The following is an 18,489-nucleotide window of genomic DNA, read 5'->3' as shown; positions in this document are numbered from 1 at the left end:
TCTGGGTTTCCTGATCATCTACCCATCACAACGCCAGTTGCTCTTGAATTATGCTAGTCTAGAACCAGCTTCACCAGTACCGTGGAATTTCATCAACGTACTATTATAGTGCTATGTAACAGCTCCTAAGTCAGTATATCATTAACACTTAAACCTGTTCATACAACACAAGCTAACCAGCCATGGTGGGTTGTCGTATCATGAAATCCTACTGCAATTCCTGCAGAGTGGCTTATTTTTCAAAAGCAAGTCACCCTGAGAACCCATGCCTTATTCTGGGGTTTTCAATATTCATGGTGGCTTTTTCGGTTGTCCAAATTTTCAGGACAATTTTGTTGTGGATTGTCAGGAACAGCTAGAGAACCGTCCATCCAGAATGGCAAATCTCCACCATTCCTTGCAATCTCATTTGTGGAACGAGATACTGTCCTCCTGTATCCTTTCACAGAGCCTTGTTTCATCACTTAAATATTGCAAATATCCAAGATGTAGCGGAACTTGCAATGGAAGGGGGCAAGCATGAAGGGGAGTGGGGAGCCAAACATAGCTAGACAGAAGGCATTTCAGTGTATGAAATGCCTTTAAACAGGCAACAGCAAAAATGGGGAATGAAATTGCCTGGGTATCTGACAAGAAAGGGGTATGAGTGAACTGGGTTAAATACTGGAAAGTCAGGCCTTGTGCTCTAGTACAACAGTGAAGTTCTGCCCACATTGCTGCCAAAATAAGCTGGTAAATACCTTCTTGCATTCATAAGGGTTCTGAAAATTTCACTTGGTGATCTGATATGGGAAGGGTGGGGGGCTTCTCTCAGTAGCCAGCAATCACAGCTGACCAGCTTCAGAAAGGATACTGATGTGGGGGCTGAGGCCATAAGGAGTTCTATCACAAGGGTGCCTGAGATACATGCCTGCAGTGGTGGGAGGTCTGAGTGGCAATGATACAGGAAATGAGCCAAAGCAAACATGACCAGCTGTTGGGAGGAACAGCTTGCCCAACAAATGAACAACCCATAATGGCCAGGTGGCTTAACCCTCAGTCTCCTCCTTCCCATGTTCTCTACCCACCTGACATTTGAAATTCTTTAAGTACTCTGCTCCAACCAAGTCTTCCCGCTCAAAGCCAGGAGCCTTCTTATAACTACTGGCTGCAGTTACTGAATCTGAGGAAAAGCCAATGCTTTCCAAGCTATGAGGTTTTCCAATGGCACCAGGAGGGGATCCACATATATTAGATGGGCTTCCAAGACTGCTATTTCTACAGAGTATCTAACAGAAGGAGAAGCAAAAGCAAAACAGGTCACTTCACAGAGGATCTCATTTAGTGTGCTATTACCAATTCCTGTTCCTTTCTGCCTATACTATTATCGACAGGAAAAACAATATTGTTAGATTCATCAGTGTCAACCAAGAACAGGGTACGCACATTTACTCCAGGAAAAACTGTTTTAACGCCTCAGAAATGTTGAGGCAGTTTTAACATAGCCATATTCTGATCCCAGAGAGTCATGCTACTCCACATTGTTCTTGCTCAGTTAATATAGTATTCTACACTTTCTCAGGTGAGTTATAGACTGGCAGTCACTAAAATCTTACAGTGAGCTATGGATTTCTAATGCAAAATCTAGTTATTTCTTCAGAATCCTGAAAATCTATTCTTTAACTCAAAGCATAATTTATAACCCATACAGCTGGGGAAAATGTAATGAAAATGTATGGTGCATTCAATGATCATAGTGCAGAATATTTTCACCCAGCAAGGCTCCTTATGTCTACTCCTACATAGCTAGAGTCCTCAAAGTATCATGTGTTTCATTCCTCCTTAATATAAACTAAAAACATTCAATGTTAAGACATGTATTTACTAATTAATATATGCAGCCCCCATTTTTCTGAAGGGAAACACTCAATGTAGTTTACAATGTCAACACTTACAGCATGCTGGCTGGAGAATGCTGTGAACTGAAAGGCTGTTTTCTCTCTAAACATGCACAGGATTGTATTCTTTAAAAGTCGGACCCCACATTATTTTTACCTGACAATGTTTTAAAGGTTATAGAAAACATCCTAGTAATAAGAAAAATGAGACTTCTCCAGTGTTTATGTCCAACTTCAGGCAGACAACCTCCAGCTTAACAGAAGTCATGGGACTAATTTTCTTACATACACAGAAACAGTCAAGAATCCCATTGATGTAGCATTGCAGACATGTGAAAGTGAGACCAAGAACATCTACAGAGTAATACACTTAATGGTTCCTTTGTTTAATGGTCAGGAAATCTCTGCTTAGAATGAAGTTGAAACATGGTTATGCCTATACTCACAACCATAAAAGTTACAAACGTTTTGTAAAATTCAGATTCTTAAGAGGCTAAATCCTGTACTTGATACCTCAGTTCTGCTAGTGATTCACTGCTTATTGTTATAATAGTCTGAAATGCAACACAGATGACACCTCAAGTTAAGAGTGACTGCTGGAAGAACCCTACAATGATGCCTTCCACTTGATTAATAAAGGGTATGTTTGGGTATGTTATCCTCTCCCCGTGGTACAATTAGGATACTTACTGTGGTGGACGTGGGGCTAGTTGGCAGAGTTCCTGGTTTATTCCATACCTATATCACAAGGACACAACCAAACACAGACTATGTGAGATGGGTTACTTACTTCAAGGAATTATTTAGGTTTACTCAATCATGTATAAGTCATACTTAAAATATGCTTTATCCTGCTTGCAGAGTCAAGCAGACAAACATGTGCCCTGGGATGACAAAAGGATGTGGACTGGATGGGTGGAGCACTGAGGGGCCACAAAGCGTTATAACTTGGCTTTTGGTAGTGGCTTGAGTTTGCCCCTAGGAGTACAGTCATTCTGGCTTGGGAATGGTGAAAGTTGTAGAACATTTTCTGTATAAACATGCATAGGACTGTGCCCAAAGTCTTAACTCTAAACTTTGATATAATTCACTAGAAATATGTAAGACTCTGCTGATGAATAACCAGAGCTTATTGCTACCATAGTATGGAAACAGAGGGCAACTATCCCAGATTAAACACTAGAAACGCTTAAGGGAACACAAACTCTAAGGTTGTAAATCCAAACATTTATTTAGGAGCAGCTGCTATTATTCACAAGCAAACATTTCAGGTTAGGACTACAACAACATGGCAGAATAGTTACATAAAGAGATTGCACCTCTCATGTTGTTCTTAGAACTGCTTGTTTTAGGAGGGGAAAAGAACAAGGGAAAATTCAAACATAAAGATTTGAAGAAGTGTCCTAATGGCAGTTATTTTCAGATCAATACAGAATGCTTCCCAAATGGGACACATTCTAAGCAGGAAGTATTACATCACTTTCGCATTTCAGAGAAAAGCCCCAGGCCACTCCATCTGGCATCTCAGAAATGACTTCAAGTCAATTTAAAGCAACTCAACTTGCCTAATCCAGTTTGCAGTTGTGATTTAAGCCCATGCTATTACACCCCTTCAAAATCTCAGGAAACAGAGGGAAACTTATTTCCCATTCCTCCCTTCTGCCTCCTTTATTGAAAAATATTTACACTATTTCCCTAGTTCAAAGCCTTTAAGACAGGTGGTGCCAACTCTGTGCTCAAAATACACTCATATTTAGAGAAGATTCCAGTGTACATCTACACAGTGCAGCGGTTAAGAACTTTTTAACACTTCTACGCACATTGCTAAGGTCTGGGGCTTGTGGACTAGAAGGGCTGACAGGAACAGAGTCGCCTGCTGCTGAGGGCATATACATTACAGGGCCTGTTTGCGTTGGGCTGGAAACAGCCGACGTTGGTTGTAACTCTTCACTAAGTGGAGGTTCTGTAAGAAATACAAAGAAAAACACAATGTAGGCAGACAAGAGAAAATGGATCACACAGCTCTGGTAGGAATAGAGTATACATTAATCTACAGCTGGCGGCCACAGGCTGCAGATCACCCAGAGTTATCTACCAACCAACATAGGGGAAGCAAAAAACCATCAGAACAGAATGAGAAATGTTTAGCTTGCTGCCTAGAGAGTCTCACCAGTTTCTCCCAAAACAACATGCTCAAAGAATGGGAGGCAGAACTAAGATCTGTTTTGATCGGGATTTTCCATCTCTAATGTTCAATAATGACTAGGAATAGCTTGTGATTATTAGCTAGCATTCCAAACACGAGCACATTTATTCAGAAGCAAGCGTGCAATTTAAAAAAATATTATAGTATCATGCTTAGAACCATGATCTTAGGAAATAATATAAAAGAGCCCCGCTAGACTATTTCAATGTTGCATCTACACCAGCATCCTACCTCCAATAAAGGCCAGTCAGATGCTTCTGAAAAGTCCACAAGGAGGACATAAAGCCCTTTCATCCTGTAACACCCTATCTACCCTGGGCAGTATTTGAACCAGAATATTTAGAAATCAAATCCCTTGGGGAAAATACTACTGTATATACTGACTTACAAGGCTACTTGTGCACAAGACAAGGTCACTATTTTGGGCTGTTTTTCTAGTGATTGTCATACGTTGGGCATATAAGATGATGACCCCACATTTTTGCTTTTCTATTTCCAGTTTCAAGGGTCCTCTTATATGCTGGGATAAATGCATATTTCCCTAGGAAAAAAGTGAATATTTCTAGAGGCAAAATATGTGGGTGAGGCTGGCTAGTGTCAAGACAAAGAGCATGATGTCCCCAGAGTCCCTAGAGATATTTGTGGCTTTCATTAGACATATACATGCTTTTTTCATTTTCACAGAGGTCCTGTGGTTTCAGGCAGCCACTGGGGGGCTTAGAATGTATCCCCCATGGATATGGGCATCCTAGTGTATACTGAAAATGTTTTCACCACGCATATAAGATGATCTACCCAATTTCTGCCTTGCTATTTCCAGTTTCAAGGTCGTCATATATGACCCTATATATGGTAGATATAATGAATTTGGTCTTGGGTACTAAATGCTCGTTTCATCTTAGCATGTTAATACTATTTATTCATTTAAAACATTTGTATGCCGCCAAATTGTGCCACAGCACTGATTAAGTACGAATGGAAAAATATAATTCGTATGATACAGTCTCTACCTAAAAAGAAATGGCTGAAACAGTGGTTCTGAAACAGTGGGGTGGGACAGGATTTGAAGGCAGGTGCAGCCTCTAGTTTTTTATCAGCTAGATCTGGATAAGCTGAATGTCCCATGGCAAAGCACCCTCACTAACTTAGAATGATATGTGGGGGGACTTCGCTGTCCAATTTTCTAAAATTGATTTGGGGAAAAGGGAGTTCAAGAGAGAGATGCTTTCTTCTTGTGTTTCTTTGTGCGTGGTTTTAGATAGAACTCTATATTCTCCTAATGTGCTAGTGCTGTCCAGGGGTCCATACTCACCTGTACTTTGCTGCAGTGTAAGGTCCTATCAGTTTGTGTGCCTTGTTCTGCTCCCCTCACTATCAAATGTACTACTCAAGTAACAATATTTTTTAAATGATTCTCAGAAAACTTTTCTGAGGACCCAATCATTTGATATTGGCATATCTCCTTTTTAAAAAAGCTCTAAAAGGGGCAGACCTCTCTGCCAAATAGCTTGTAATACCAAGCTCCAAAACAAATTAGAACTGGGAACATATTAACACTCTCCTGAAAAAAATGTCCAGGGTGATCTTGAAATGAAATTCAGGAAGCATCCAGAGAAGATAGTGCTATTGTAACAAGCAGTTTCAATTACTCTCGTGTAGACTGGATGAATGCATATTTTGGTAAAAAAATGGGTTGATTTCTCAGAAACCTTAAAAAATGTGCTCTTGAAAAGAAACAACCAAAGAGGAGGCAACTCTATCTTTAATCCTATGTGCTGCCCTCAACCTAGTGAAAGTGTTGTTGCTGTTGAACTGAATGGAAACTGTGACAATAGCACTATCAAATTCAATATAAATGTAATTACCAAGAAAATCTAACACAGAAACATTGAATTTTTAAAGAAATCAAATCTTTCTAGAATATTGGTGGGACAATGAACCATTCATATGTATCATATGAATTATATTTTTCCATTTGTACTTAATCAGTGCTGTGGCACAATTTGGCGGCATACAAATGTTTTAAATAAATAAACAAACAGTATTAACATGCTAAGATGAAATGAGCATTTAGTACCCAAGACCAAATTAGGAGCTCAGCCCAGCTAGAATTCATATAACATATCAGAAAAAGTGCAACCAAGTCTAAGAAGATACCAAGGTGCCTAACAAGTGCAGCTGAGGAGATAGAGGCAAGGCGGTTTCTTTCAGAAAATGGAAGTTTTGCCCAAGTGAGGAGGACAAAAGGGATCATAAAGTTGCAGAAGAGATGCAAGTAGGCGATAATGAATGTTGCCCCATATTGAGGCATACATTATTAAAATATTAAGCCAGCAATAAAAAAATGCTTTAAATATGCTAGTAACAACTAAATTCATGTCAGTTTCATTTTGTAAAATGTAGGGCATATATCTGTGCCTGAATTGCTTTTTTCTCAGGATTGAAATCTGAACAAATGAGGAAAATTCTAGTGACAAGTAATGAAAATCTAGGACTTAATGTAAAATAGAAAATACTGAATTGCCAGGTTTCGATGGTAACTACTTGTCAGCTGACATATTCAAGAAGGGAATTTAAGGCAAATAGTGGTCATAAGATGTGATCTTCCAAATCTTATTGACCATTGAAAAACAAACATATTACTGAGTATCCAATTAGGATGTTAAAGAACTCAAATGTGAAAGTGCTGATCTAACAAAAATATATAACCTGTCCCTAAGAAGACTGACTTCTGTACCAGAAGACTGGAAAGCAGCCAATGCAACAACTTTAAAAAGGGATCCAGTAAACTGCAGGCCAGTTACCATAGTGCCTTATAGAAATCTATGGTGTGTAGTGTTATTGTAGGTATTGCTTATTGCACACTTGCAATAAATAATGTTTAGTTTGTGGGTCATCTCAAAAAGAATATTGTAGAGCTGGGAAAAATGCAAAATAGGGAAGCCAAAATGATCAAGAAGCTGGAGAGACTAGAAGAAAAGACTACATCAAGGTTTTTTTTAACTTAGGAAAAAAGGGGGACATTACAGATGTGAATAGAAAAATGCATGTTATTGAAAACATGTCAAAAAGTTCCCCCTTCCCCATGAATACCAGAACCTGAAGTCATCCCATTAAGTGGAATAGTGGGAGATTCAAGACAAACATAAGGAAGTACTTCTTCATACACGGCATAGTTTAACCATGGAATTCATGATCACACGTTATGGCAATGGACACCAACTTGGATGATGTTAAATAAAGATTAGATCAATTCAAGGAGGATAAGACTATTAATGGCTATCAGTAATAATGGCTATCAATTTCGGTATCAAAGACAGTGTTCTTCTGAATATTAGTTGAAAAGAAACACAGGCAGGAGAGAGCTATTGCCTTCATGTTCTGCTTTTGTGCTTCCCATAAGCATCTGACTAGCCACCATGAGAAACAGGATGCTGGCCTCAACAGCTCTCTGACTTGATAAAGCAGGGCTTTTCATTTATGAATAAAGATATTAATTTGCCTGCTTGCTCCTCATTTGTAAAGACAATTGTTAATGGGGCGTAGTTCCTAAAAAGAAATCTTTACATATGAACTCAACAGAAACTTGAGACAATTGCTTGAAACATTATCCAATGTAACTTTCTGCAATGTGGTGCTTTCCAGATATTTTGACTACAGCTCTTAGTATTCTTGACCATTAGTCATGCTTGCTAGGGCTCATGGAAGCTGAAGTCCAAAATGCCTGGAGGGCTCCTTGTTGGTGAAGGCTGATAAACTGCATGATAGAATATGGCCTAGATACCAATGAATGAAAGTGCCTTAATTCTACCCACCAACCAGTATTGGGATTAGTATCCTATCTACAGAACTTGGCATGCAGAAGACTGTACGCACACAACTGCATGAAAGGATCTGTGCATGCTCACCTGCTGAGCCAGAATGCAGAGTAAGTTTGCATGGATGCCTCTGAGTTCAAAAGTCTGATAAATGCTAGGCTGTTAGCAAAAGTGTACCAATTGGAGTCATTTTGGAAAACTGTTCTCTATAAAGTAACATGCTGGAGTTCTAAGGGTGAAATAGGGCCAGGAATTGTATTATAAGTTTTCTGTGGCCTTCCACAGAAACCAGTGGCGCTGAGAATCAGAGAAGCTGCCAAAATTTGGTACCATAGCAGTGATGAAAGAGATGCCTCCTTTTAAAAGAACAAATTTATAGTTTGCTGCCAAATTCAGTTGTAGGCAATTATCAGCTTTAAAAAGAGCCTTTTCCCCACCACCATCAAATACTGACAGCAATCTACAAAATGCTACTTTTAAAGGAGGTTTTTCCTGCTATTACCACATTACCTAATTCTGATGGTGCAGCAGAAGCCCTGATGCCTAGAAGTTGCCCATCTCTGGCCTTGTATAATGTGAATACAGGCATTTAAATGAGGCTGCGAATGTGAACTGTACGTAAGTAGCATTGCAGTCCTGTCTGGCCCCACTGTAAACAGATTTGCATTTTTCACCACAAAAAATTATATTCTAATAGACCTACAGTTTTGATAGTACCTCAAAAAAACACATGGTGTCTTAAACTAAGTCAAATCACTGAGCCATCTAGCTTAGTATTGTCTGATCTAATCAGCATTCATTCTCAACCAGAAGGCCCTCCCAGCACTGCTAGTTAAGATCTGTTATATACCAGGGACTGAACCTGTGACTTTCTGCATTAGAAGCACATACTCCACAACATCTGGGGGTTTTCTTAAAGACTCGATTATATGCAGGACACAGAACTATGCCCCTTCCCAAATACTTATAGCAATTTTGGAAGTGCATTGTGGGTTTAAATACATTTACTTTCAGAGTCTGAAGAAAACAGTTATCATCTGCCAGTTGCCATCAACATCTGTAAAGCCCTCTAAAGGATATTCACTCCTGCAGAGTGATGTCTTGCTATTTCAAAAAATTAGCTTGCTTTTTTACAAACTGCTTTTCTCCAGGCTGTGTGGGAGCTTTTTTTAAAGAGGAAGAAACAAGCTTTTACGCTGACCCACTCTCACTTTATGTGTTGAAGAAGTGAGGGCAAATATCACAGTACAGAAACTGTTCCTTTGCTCCACAGGAAAAAATGTGTGTTCACAACCTCAGGTAAACGAATCAGAACTTCAAAATATCTGCAGTTCCCTTAAAAGTCACTGGATCACCCTTCCACCATGCAAAAATACAACTGAAACTAACACCACCTGGTGGCTGAAGAGTCTTTTCCAAAAGAAGGGATATAATATGTAAAATAACATTCAATGCAATAATTGTTTGGATTCTTGTGCGTGATATGCTGGGGGAAGGAGAAAGGTTTTATTTTGGGAGTTGGCTTTCTGTCTAAGCCTGCAAAGAAGGTCCATTTGCCCATAGTTACCATTTTACTGTTACATAAAGAAAAGGCCACATACGTTCTACATGTGCAAAGGCACAGAAGGGTCCTCGGGGGCAGCTGCCAGATTGTTGCATGTCATTACATTTTGTTGATTTGTAGATCTGGAAAAAGAAAACAAAAGAAAAGAAAGATTGTGGCAAGAAGATCACACATTTGCTATGATGGGTACCGAAAAGCGAAAAGAAAAAGACAAGGATAAAAACGTATCAAGAGGTGCGACAGAGTTTGAGGCCTCCCTAGTTATGAGTCAATTCCAGCATTATATTTGACATCTGCAGAATTAATCTGAGAAGTATTGCCATGGATACATGTACATTTATGCATGCATGCACACATTCACTAGCCTGTGCATGTCTACTCAGAAGTAAATTTGATGGATCTTTGTCCTGGATATACATGTATAGGATTGCAGCCTCAGTCACTCTTGTGCCTTACTCAAGGATGGTTCAGGTATCCACAGGCTCCAGACTCAGTTAATAAGACTGCTCAAATTAAAGAAGAATATATTATCCAGAAATGTTGGCAGCTCCTTAATGATCATCATTCCAAAGACCATCTCCCCTCCTACCGCTGATCTCCACAGAGATTTTGATAGAAACCCTGTCCGCAGATTAGTCTTTGGGTATAATTAAAGTGGTGATAAAAGGAGGGACTCATAGCTGGAATTGTTTCTCTGCTTGTGTTGAAAGAGATTCTGCCACTAGACAGGGCAGTCAGGTCCTAACAGGACTGACAATTACTGACTGCAATCCTATGCCCACTTACCTGGGACTAAGCATCACTTGAACTCAATGGGACTTCTGAGTTGGTATTTATAGGACTGCACTGTTAGAAAGCAAGTGGCCTTCTCAGAGTAAACCTGACAGAGGTTATGTACATCAAGAGTAACACAACCATCCTTATGTGTACAGAAAGCTGTCAGTGTTCCAGAATTCATTATACTTGCTGTTTCATGCTTGCAAGCCTTCACAACATTTAGTTCCCCACCACTGCTCTAAGCCTTACTCTGAATAAGCCCATAAAACATTATCGCATCACTTTGGACAGATTAGAGCGCTATTCAAGCACTTGGCGTGTCTGTGTGTGTGAAATATGTAAGGAGGGAAGGTGCATTAGCTCCATCCCCTCCTCATGTGTTTTCATCACTCTCCCTACAAATATAAGGTGCTCTCTTGCTAAAGCGGAGAGCCTCCTCTATCTATGCAGGCTTTCCAAACAATTTGAAACTCTGGGAAAGCAAGGTTCCAAGCACGTGCGGAGCCTCCACAGACAGAAGGGATGCTCCCCTCCACATGTAGTGGGTGACAGACATGCAGGAAGGAAGAGGTGAGGCTGTAACAATTCCCTCTTCACACATTTAATCTGCATATATTACAAGTGCCTGAACTCTCTAAGTGTAATACAAACCCAAAAAAGAAGAGACAGCAAAGAGATTCTGCAGCCTCGTTTATTATTAGGAACTATGTCTGTCTCAGTCTCCTGTCTGCATCTTCTCGGCTTTCACATTCTGTGCATCTGCCTATACCACATTTTCCTCCCTCCCACATCCCCCCATTATGCCTTCTTGAACACTCTCTCACATCCAGGAAACCTGTATCCTAACTTACCTGGGTGACAAGAAGTGCACTTACAAAGAATTCAAGATCTCAAGCCATTCCAGCACTTCAGGACCTTCATCCTCATTCTAATATTTTTACTATACTTCTGAGCTTATTAGAAATATTATCAGTTCCTATGTATTCTGGAATCCCTCTACTTATCTAGCTAGGTGTCCAACAAAATGGTCTGCTTACTGTACCTCGGGGTGAAATTGTTGTTCTGTGCGGGTATGACAATACTGGCACGCATCTCCATTGTCACACTTACTGGGATCTCCCCACTCATCTCCATGCTTCACACTAGGACATGGGGAGGATCTGGTCAAATAAAAAGGCAATGGAACAGAATCAGAAGCCCAAATCTTAGTTACTATATTCAATTAAAGGTACAACTTTGTTCCAAACTGGGAATCCAGAACTATTGTTTCCTGATGTCCTTCTTTTAGATCTCCATTTATTACACAGTCCTCCCCAAGGAGGTAAAAAGTTTTATTCCATTGTTCAAGGCTAAGATTTCAGCTCACTTTGACCAAGGGCAGAAGCTGGTAGGTTTCACATATATTAATGAGCTAGAGCCAAACACGAAACACATGTCTTGGAGAACAAGAATCATTCTCTTCCTCAGTCCCACAGTGGAGGAATGCACATGACAGCAAGAACAGAAACCAAGGTGGCATATGAAAGATAATCAGCATATACTTAGAGCAGGGAGTATGGCAAATTTCCTAAAAATTTGCATTCCAGAGAGGCCCTTTCATAACCATGTACCCTCTATCTATTTTTGATTTCAACTTCCATTGGCTTCAGGGGGCGTGACTAATGGTTAGAAATGTTAGGAGCTGTAGTTTAAAACATTTGGAGAGGACCTGGTTGGGAAAGACTGCACAAGCCTTTTCTCAAAAGTGGTAGGTTTTGATGTGCAGTACATTTTCCATGAGGGAAAAAAGGGTGATTCCCACTCTGAAAACAGCACAGTATCATCTCAAACCGAGGATTAGTTCAAATATTAACTTAGACAGGCGTTCATTGCTCTCAGATCGGGGTAACTGTTTCAGAATTGCTAGCAAGAAGACAGTAGTGGTTGTGGCTCACTTGAAACAAAGATGGCCGCCTAGGTAAGATAACTTATTACAAAGATTATTTCACTGAGTTTTTACAAAGGGAGGTAATCACATACAGCACAATGCATGTGAAGAACACTGCATTTAATCATGACCTGTGACAGGATCCTACACAGAACTGATAGATGAATTAGCCATTTGGTTTGCAGTAGAACTCATAACTGATGCAACTTTACCACTATGAAGTTAGAATAAAACTACTATCCAAAAGAAGAAAATGTAAAACTTTTGGTTCCTCACAGTCATGCCGGCTTTAACTCTAGGTCCTGAAGCACTGTACCTGTATTTGTGCTTCCTAGGGCTTCTTCTTCTATCTTTGCTATTATGGTAGTAAGGGCAGGCATAGCCCTGGCGGCAGAGACGTGGGGGCTTCTTACATTGTTCTGTTTTGTAGTTCCCCAAAACATATGTTGTGTCTGTAAAGACAGGTATGACTGGTTAAGCTGAGATGACAGTTATATAGCTTCCTACATGAAGGCCCTTAGGAGAAGAGCAGTGGGCAGTCCAAGAACAAAGGACTTCTCTGTTCTAAGAAACTCACCTTGCCACCTTGGCTCTTCACTGAGTATTTTCTCTATCATAGCGTGGCTAGCGGCAACTGCAGACTGACCCTCAATGCCACCCTCCGATGTGGTCTGACCATTCTGCAAAGCCTCCATGGCCTGAAGCTCCCTTAGGGAACAGAGTTAAATGAACAACAGGCAGACAGAGAAAAATATAGTACCAAATAGGAATTTCCACAATGCAGGAACTCCCATACATTTTTAATAAATTTTTTAAATTTATTGCCAACCCCACTTTTAAAGATGCACAATTCTGTGAGTACTGTACTGTCCCTACTAGTCTTAAGTCAGACTCTTATGAAGCACATTGCCCACTTGGTAAAACTGCATTAGGTGTCCCATTTTCCAATTCTGTTTTCTTAATTTCCTATTCAATACACACATCTATTTGCCTGCAGAGCATAGTGCTATATGGGGGTGGTAAGTTCCTTATTGGTTCTCAACCACTGTACTTCCACCAAATTATTTGAGCACATAGTCAGTCCTCCAATCCTGCATCCCAAAAGAGAGTCAACTGAACTATCTTGCTCTGAGTATTTTAATTTTATAAATCATGCCTTTTAGTCTCCATATCATACATGCAACCAACCACAAAACAATACATATTTAATTCAGTTCCTAAATTTGAAATAAAATATTTTTAGTTTTACAGAACTAATGGAAAAAGAAACTTTTATTCTAATGTAATTTATTTAAACATGCTCCCCCATGCATTTAATGAAACCAGATTTTTACCTCATACATTATTTTAAAGCCATTTGGTGGCAAGCTCAGATCTGGGAACCTCCATCATCACCAAGCAGATGCACAGCAACAGGAAAGCAGGTATTTGATTCTTTGCCTGCTGCCACTTTCCTCAGGCAACACTCTTGCTAGTGATGGGTGACAGATATATATATATATATATATATATATATATATATATACAGATATATATATATATACAGATATATATATATATATATATATATATATATACACACACAGATATATATATATATATATATATATATATATATATACACACACACACAGATATATATATATATATATATATATATATGTCCTCTTCTTTGCTTCATGTACACCGAGTGGTGACCAGAATTCCCAAACACTGTCTGCTTTCAAATACCTAGTTTGGCCCTAACTTACAAAGGCTGCTTATATCACCTATACAAATCTGGTTCTAAGAAATCAAGGACAGTCATACAATCACTTTTTCACTGAAAGGCTGATCTTTAAACAGTCATCTGGTGGGGGCAGAGTAGGGAAAGAGTTCCATTATCTTCCTGCCATCATTTCCACCATATATCTGCTGAATGCAGTATTGAGCCTTCTCAGAGTCTGATGAGATAGCTGGGCATCTGCTGAATACAACCACACAACAATTTCCATATGGCCTCTCTACCCCAAGATAATGGTCAAATTCACCTTGCAATGCATAAAGGCCACAGGATGCAGCCAGAAAGGACTGTAAGGGGTAGTTTCCTTCTGAAGGGACAGGGGAGTAGAAGTGAGAGCAGAACACCACCATTCTTCTGATGTTAAACTACACCAGACATTCAGCACCATTTCATAATCTGATCGGTTACATTTAGGCTCCGCAACCATGCTTCCACAGACAAAGACCCCATTCTCTACTAACCTGATATCATAAACTGGAGAGCGGAGATCATGTGGCCCATGAGCAAAAGCACAGTGGAGGCCATTCTTGGTGCAGTTTCCTTTTGAGTCAGTCTCATGGATGCAGATTCCAGTTTTGTAGTAGCGCAGGTGATATCTCCGCTCTGTGTCACCAGTAGTTCTATGCAGGAATGGACACCTAAAAAGGAAGGAGGGGGGGAAAAGAGAGCTCGTAGAAACTTAAAGCCTGAGGCATGCTCCCCAACAAGTAATTCTTTTTAGATGAACATAGTCCTCAGGTTTGTCAAATCCAGCACCTTTTTTCTTTTGAAAATAATTCCAGTTGTAAAATAAGAATATAAAAGGAGGACACACTCCTCAAGCCATTTATTTTAAAATAAACCTCACTAATTTCTCTAGGATTATTCCAGACCTCAAAATTTTGAATTCAGCTTTTTTTGGGGGGAGGGATATATATATGTATGTGGTGCCACTGGAATTAGTATTTTGTTCAAGTTCCTAGAGCAGTTTTTCCACATTTCTTCTTGCTCCTTCTGTATGATTTTTAAAAGTTGGTTGGTTTGTTGGATTCTCTCCTCTCTGTAAGTGCAGGCTGGAAACTCCATCTGGTCAAGTAAGATGCAGCCTTGAGTAACTTACTCATCTCCTTCTGGACAGATCCCTGTGGTCTCATCATATTTGGTGCAGTAAATGTCAGGACTGTAGTTAAATGTGCCGTCCCGACGGCGGATAGACCGGCGACGACGCTGGTTCACAAAGTGCCAGTGGAAGCATGTATAGGGCCTGTGCTGAGTACACTTGTGCTGCACAAAAAGAGGGCACTGTTCCGTGCGGAATTCCTTCAGGTACCTGTGGAAAGACAGACATTGGCCTGAGCCACAATTTGACAGCTCCCTACAAGGAAGTGCCAGAGTATTCCTCCAGTTCAACAACTTATTTTTCCAGATCTGCATTCAACAGTAATGGTACAAATACAAGTTGGGTATTAATGTCAGCCCTGTGCATAAGCAGACAAAGTCCACTTTCTCCTCAACCGCCCCATCCTTCCCACCCCCACTTCTACATTTGCCACACATCTCTTAATAGCCAGCTGGAGAAAAGTCCTATTGCAAAGCCGGTTTATGCTGTGTTAAAAAGCTTGACTTAGCTTCTTCATTCTGGTTCACCTTTCAAATTTTAATAGAATTTAGATTACAACATGGCAACAGTGTGAGTGTGGTACTGGATGAGTAGGTGATAAGTATATGTTTGTCATGGGAGAAAGGAAGTAGCCTTGCAGAGAACAGAAGGTCTACCTTCTTTATGCCAGGGCCATCGTTATTCACTGCCTACATCCATAGTCATGAGGATTAAGAAACTGATTAGTTTCTTTACAAACACCATTACCACCACAGCTTAGATCCAAACTGTCCTGTATGTGAGCGAAAGGAGGCAATTACCTGTCCTCTCCACTCCAGCTGGATCTCTGCTATCCCCACAATGCTCAGCCAGTATTTGGAGGAAGGGAGAGGCTGAAGTAGTAAGAGGGCATGAAACCAGCAGTACAAGCACTGTTAATTTTGGGAAAAGCCAGTGAATTAGATTCTAAGGAATGTGCATCAGTTCTTATATTATTATCCTTCTATTTGCATAATGAAAAGTAAGGGTTCTATCGAGTGGTGTTCTTCCAGCAGAGCAGAAGCTGCTAGTGGAACAGATTCTACTCCATGCACCCCACAATTCTTCTATGGAGAGATGGAGGACCCTCTGTAAGGAAACTGGCTGTTATCTAGCTAGCTACAGAGGGGGAAAAGGACAGAGAAGTTCTGCTCATGAAGCTTGGATCCAGGTCACAGTGTCTACTGAGGCTACCTTATTAGTAAGTATATTTAAGACTGCAGTTTTGAAGTACTAAGCTTCAATTAAAAAACCTGTCTCCCCCTGCGTCATTTTCTGGGAGGGGGGTTGGGTAGAGACCAGTACACACATTCCTTTCCTCTATGAAACTTCTTTAGTTCTACAAGTGGCGTCGGGTTCAACTGGACAACAGTGAGAATGGATGAATTATCATAATTCAAAATAAGAAGTAACAGGAAAAGAGAAGTCAGTGAAAGCAAAACATATATACCTTGGTTCCATTAAAGACATACTAAACAATTTTGCTACCGAAAGAAATCTGCGCACGTGGTATCACATTTCAACCCATACTCCTGCTCTCCCTTGTTCTAGCTCTTGTTACTCCCCTCAGTGCACAACACACATTGATAATGATGCATTACGGGCTAAACTGTATTTTGATGTACAACCTTTCTTTTCTATTGCTACTAGAGAACCATGGGTGAAGTTCACAAACTTATCTATGGTAGCAGGAAAAAATAATAATAAAGGTCAGTTTATTGGAACTTGGATTAAAAGCAGCAACAGTAAAAACATGGTAGCTATAATAACTTCAATTTGTTTTCACATTTTTTCTTGCTAAAAACAAGGCTTTTGCATGTTTAGCAACTTGGTAAAATATCATTTATTTAGTTTTTAAGTACATTTCTATACTGCCCAGTGGTCAAAACTCTTCTGGGCAGTTCATACCAATTAAATCCATAAAATACACTATAAAATTTGAAAGTTAAAAACTACACTATAAATAGAAGTAAAGACAAACTAAAACCTGGTATCAGTAAAAATATTTAAGAAACAGAAAAGGATTTAAAGCAACAGAGAATGAAAACTAAAATCCCTGGAAAAACAAGAACATCACTCCAAAAGGCTCCATGTAGATGAGCTTCTCTCCAGGGAGCAGCTCACAAGGATATATTTCCTGGTATATTATTATTATTATTATTATTATTATTATTATTATTATTATTTTACTGCCTTTTTCCTTTCAAGAAACTCATTTACATAATTGTCCTCCTTCTTTCAATCTTATCCTCACAACTACCTTGTGAGGTGGGTTGGGCTGAGAGTCTTGTGACTGGCCCAGAATCACTGAGTGAGCTCCATGGCTACGCAGGGACTAGAACTCAGGTCTCCCAAGGCAACCTTTGCCTGTAATCCTTTGAATTCAGAGGTCTACAGGTAGCCACACCGGATTGCAGCATCATTGAGTCTTGCTGTCGAATGGTAAGGTGTCTAGAAGCAATAAAGCACCTCTCAAACTACCACCATAATGGTTCTTTTATGAACAACAAACCCCATTAAAGATTTCAACATGGCTAAAACAACAACTAGGATAGGGAGACCCCCATACAAAAACAATGCACAAGGAATATACAAAGTTCTGAACTTCTGTCTTGGATTTTTCCTATAGGCACTGAATTGCTATCATTTGGAGTTCTATACTCTGGCTGACCAAACACAAAGGACTTTTGCAGATTTTTGGCAGTTGGGATTGACAAAGCTTGGGCAACAAAAACTATGGATATCTTCTCTTCTTCTAGACTAATAAAGATAGAAGTGTCCTGATGGCCTTTATGGCTGCCCAAAATTTACTTCTTCATTTTCCAATTTCTGCAAAAGTTATTCTTCAGAATGAAACACTGATCTTCCAAATTCCAGGAACGATCTCCTGGCACAATGCATTATTAGAATTAATGGGACTTCAGTTGCCATGCTTTGGGGTTTGGAACCTAAGTTCAATTATCCTGGTTTCACTGATAGCCTTCAGAGAAGCAAATAAACCATTACAGAAAGAAATGTATTTACATATCTTGTCACCAAGCAAGGGTCCTAAAAAAGTTATTACCAGTCTTTTACCCAAAAATGCAACTTGATTCCTTTTCAGATCAGAGAAGTAATTAGTTTATCAGTTTTACTGTGGATAACTTTGTTAAACTGGCAAGCAAAGCTTCAATCAGTTTTTAGTAAATGAGTCATGCAGGTAGAAAGGCCTGGTATGAACCAACCAGTAGTAATTTTGCAACTGGCATGGATTTCAAACACTACATTCTGTCTTCCCTGAACAACTGTTCTATATACTGCTTTAAACTATTTTAACACTGCATGCCTTAAACAAGTAAGAGAGCACAAAGCAAGGAAATTATGCCAAAATTGTTCAGAATCAACCTTGTTTTATAGAAAAAGAAAAAAATGTATTTCTAT

General features: G+C 39.7%; 1 protein-coding gene across 5 annotated transcripts in view; it reads right to left on the bottom strand.

The window, feature by feature from the left end:
* UNK (unk zinc finger) overlaps positions 1–18,489 on the bottom strand; it is a 49,205-nt gene that overhangs the window by 24,155 nt on the left and 6,561 nt on the right. For 4 of the 5 annotated variants that reach the window (XM_044454018.1, XM_044454020.1, XM_044454019.1 and 1 more), the window contains exons 2-10: positions 15,052–15,261; positions 14,414–14,590; positions 12,747–12,877; positions 12,486–12,621; positions 11,285–11,402; positions 9,503–9,587; positions 3,698–3,840; positions 2,568–2,615; positions 1,068–1,268 (exon numbers count right to left, since the gene is read on the bottom strand). In XM_044454018.1, coding sequence (XP_044309953.1) covers positions 1,068–1,268; positions 2,568–2,615; positions 3,698–3,840; positions 9,503–9,587; positions 11,285–11,402; positions 12,486–12,621; positions 12,747–12,877; positions 14,414–14,590; positions 15,052–15,261 — 1,249 coding nt within the window. The remainder of the gene's footprint in view (positions 1–1,067; positions 1,269–2,567; positions 2,616–3,697; positions 3,841–9,502; positions 9,588–11,284; positions 11,403–12,485; positions 12,622–12,746; positions 12,878–14,413; positions 14,591–15,051; positions 15,262–18,489) is intronic. The other variant, XM_044454022.1, reaches the window with a different exon arrangement.

Source organism: Varanus komodoensis, unplaced genomic scaffold (genome assembly GCF_004798865.1).
Source record: "Varanus komodoensis strain SLA01 unplaced genomic scaffold, ASM479886v1 scaffold7_1, whole genome shotgun sequence".
In the NCBI taxonomy this organism is placed as follows: Eukaryota; Metazoa; Chordata; class Lepidosauria; order Squamata; family Varanidae; genus Varanus; species Varanus komodoensis.
The sequence above is the reverse complement of the archived record's forward strand: the minus strand, read 5'-3'. Positions and strand labels throughout refer to the sequence as shown.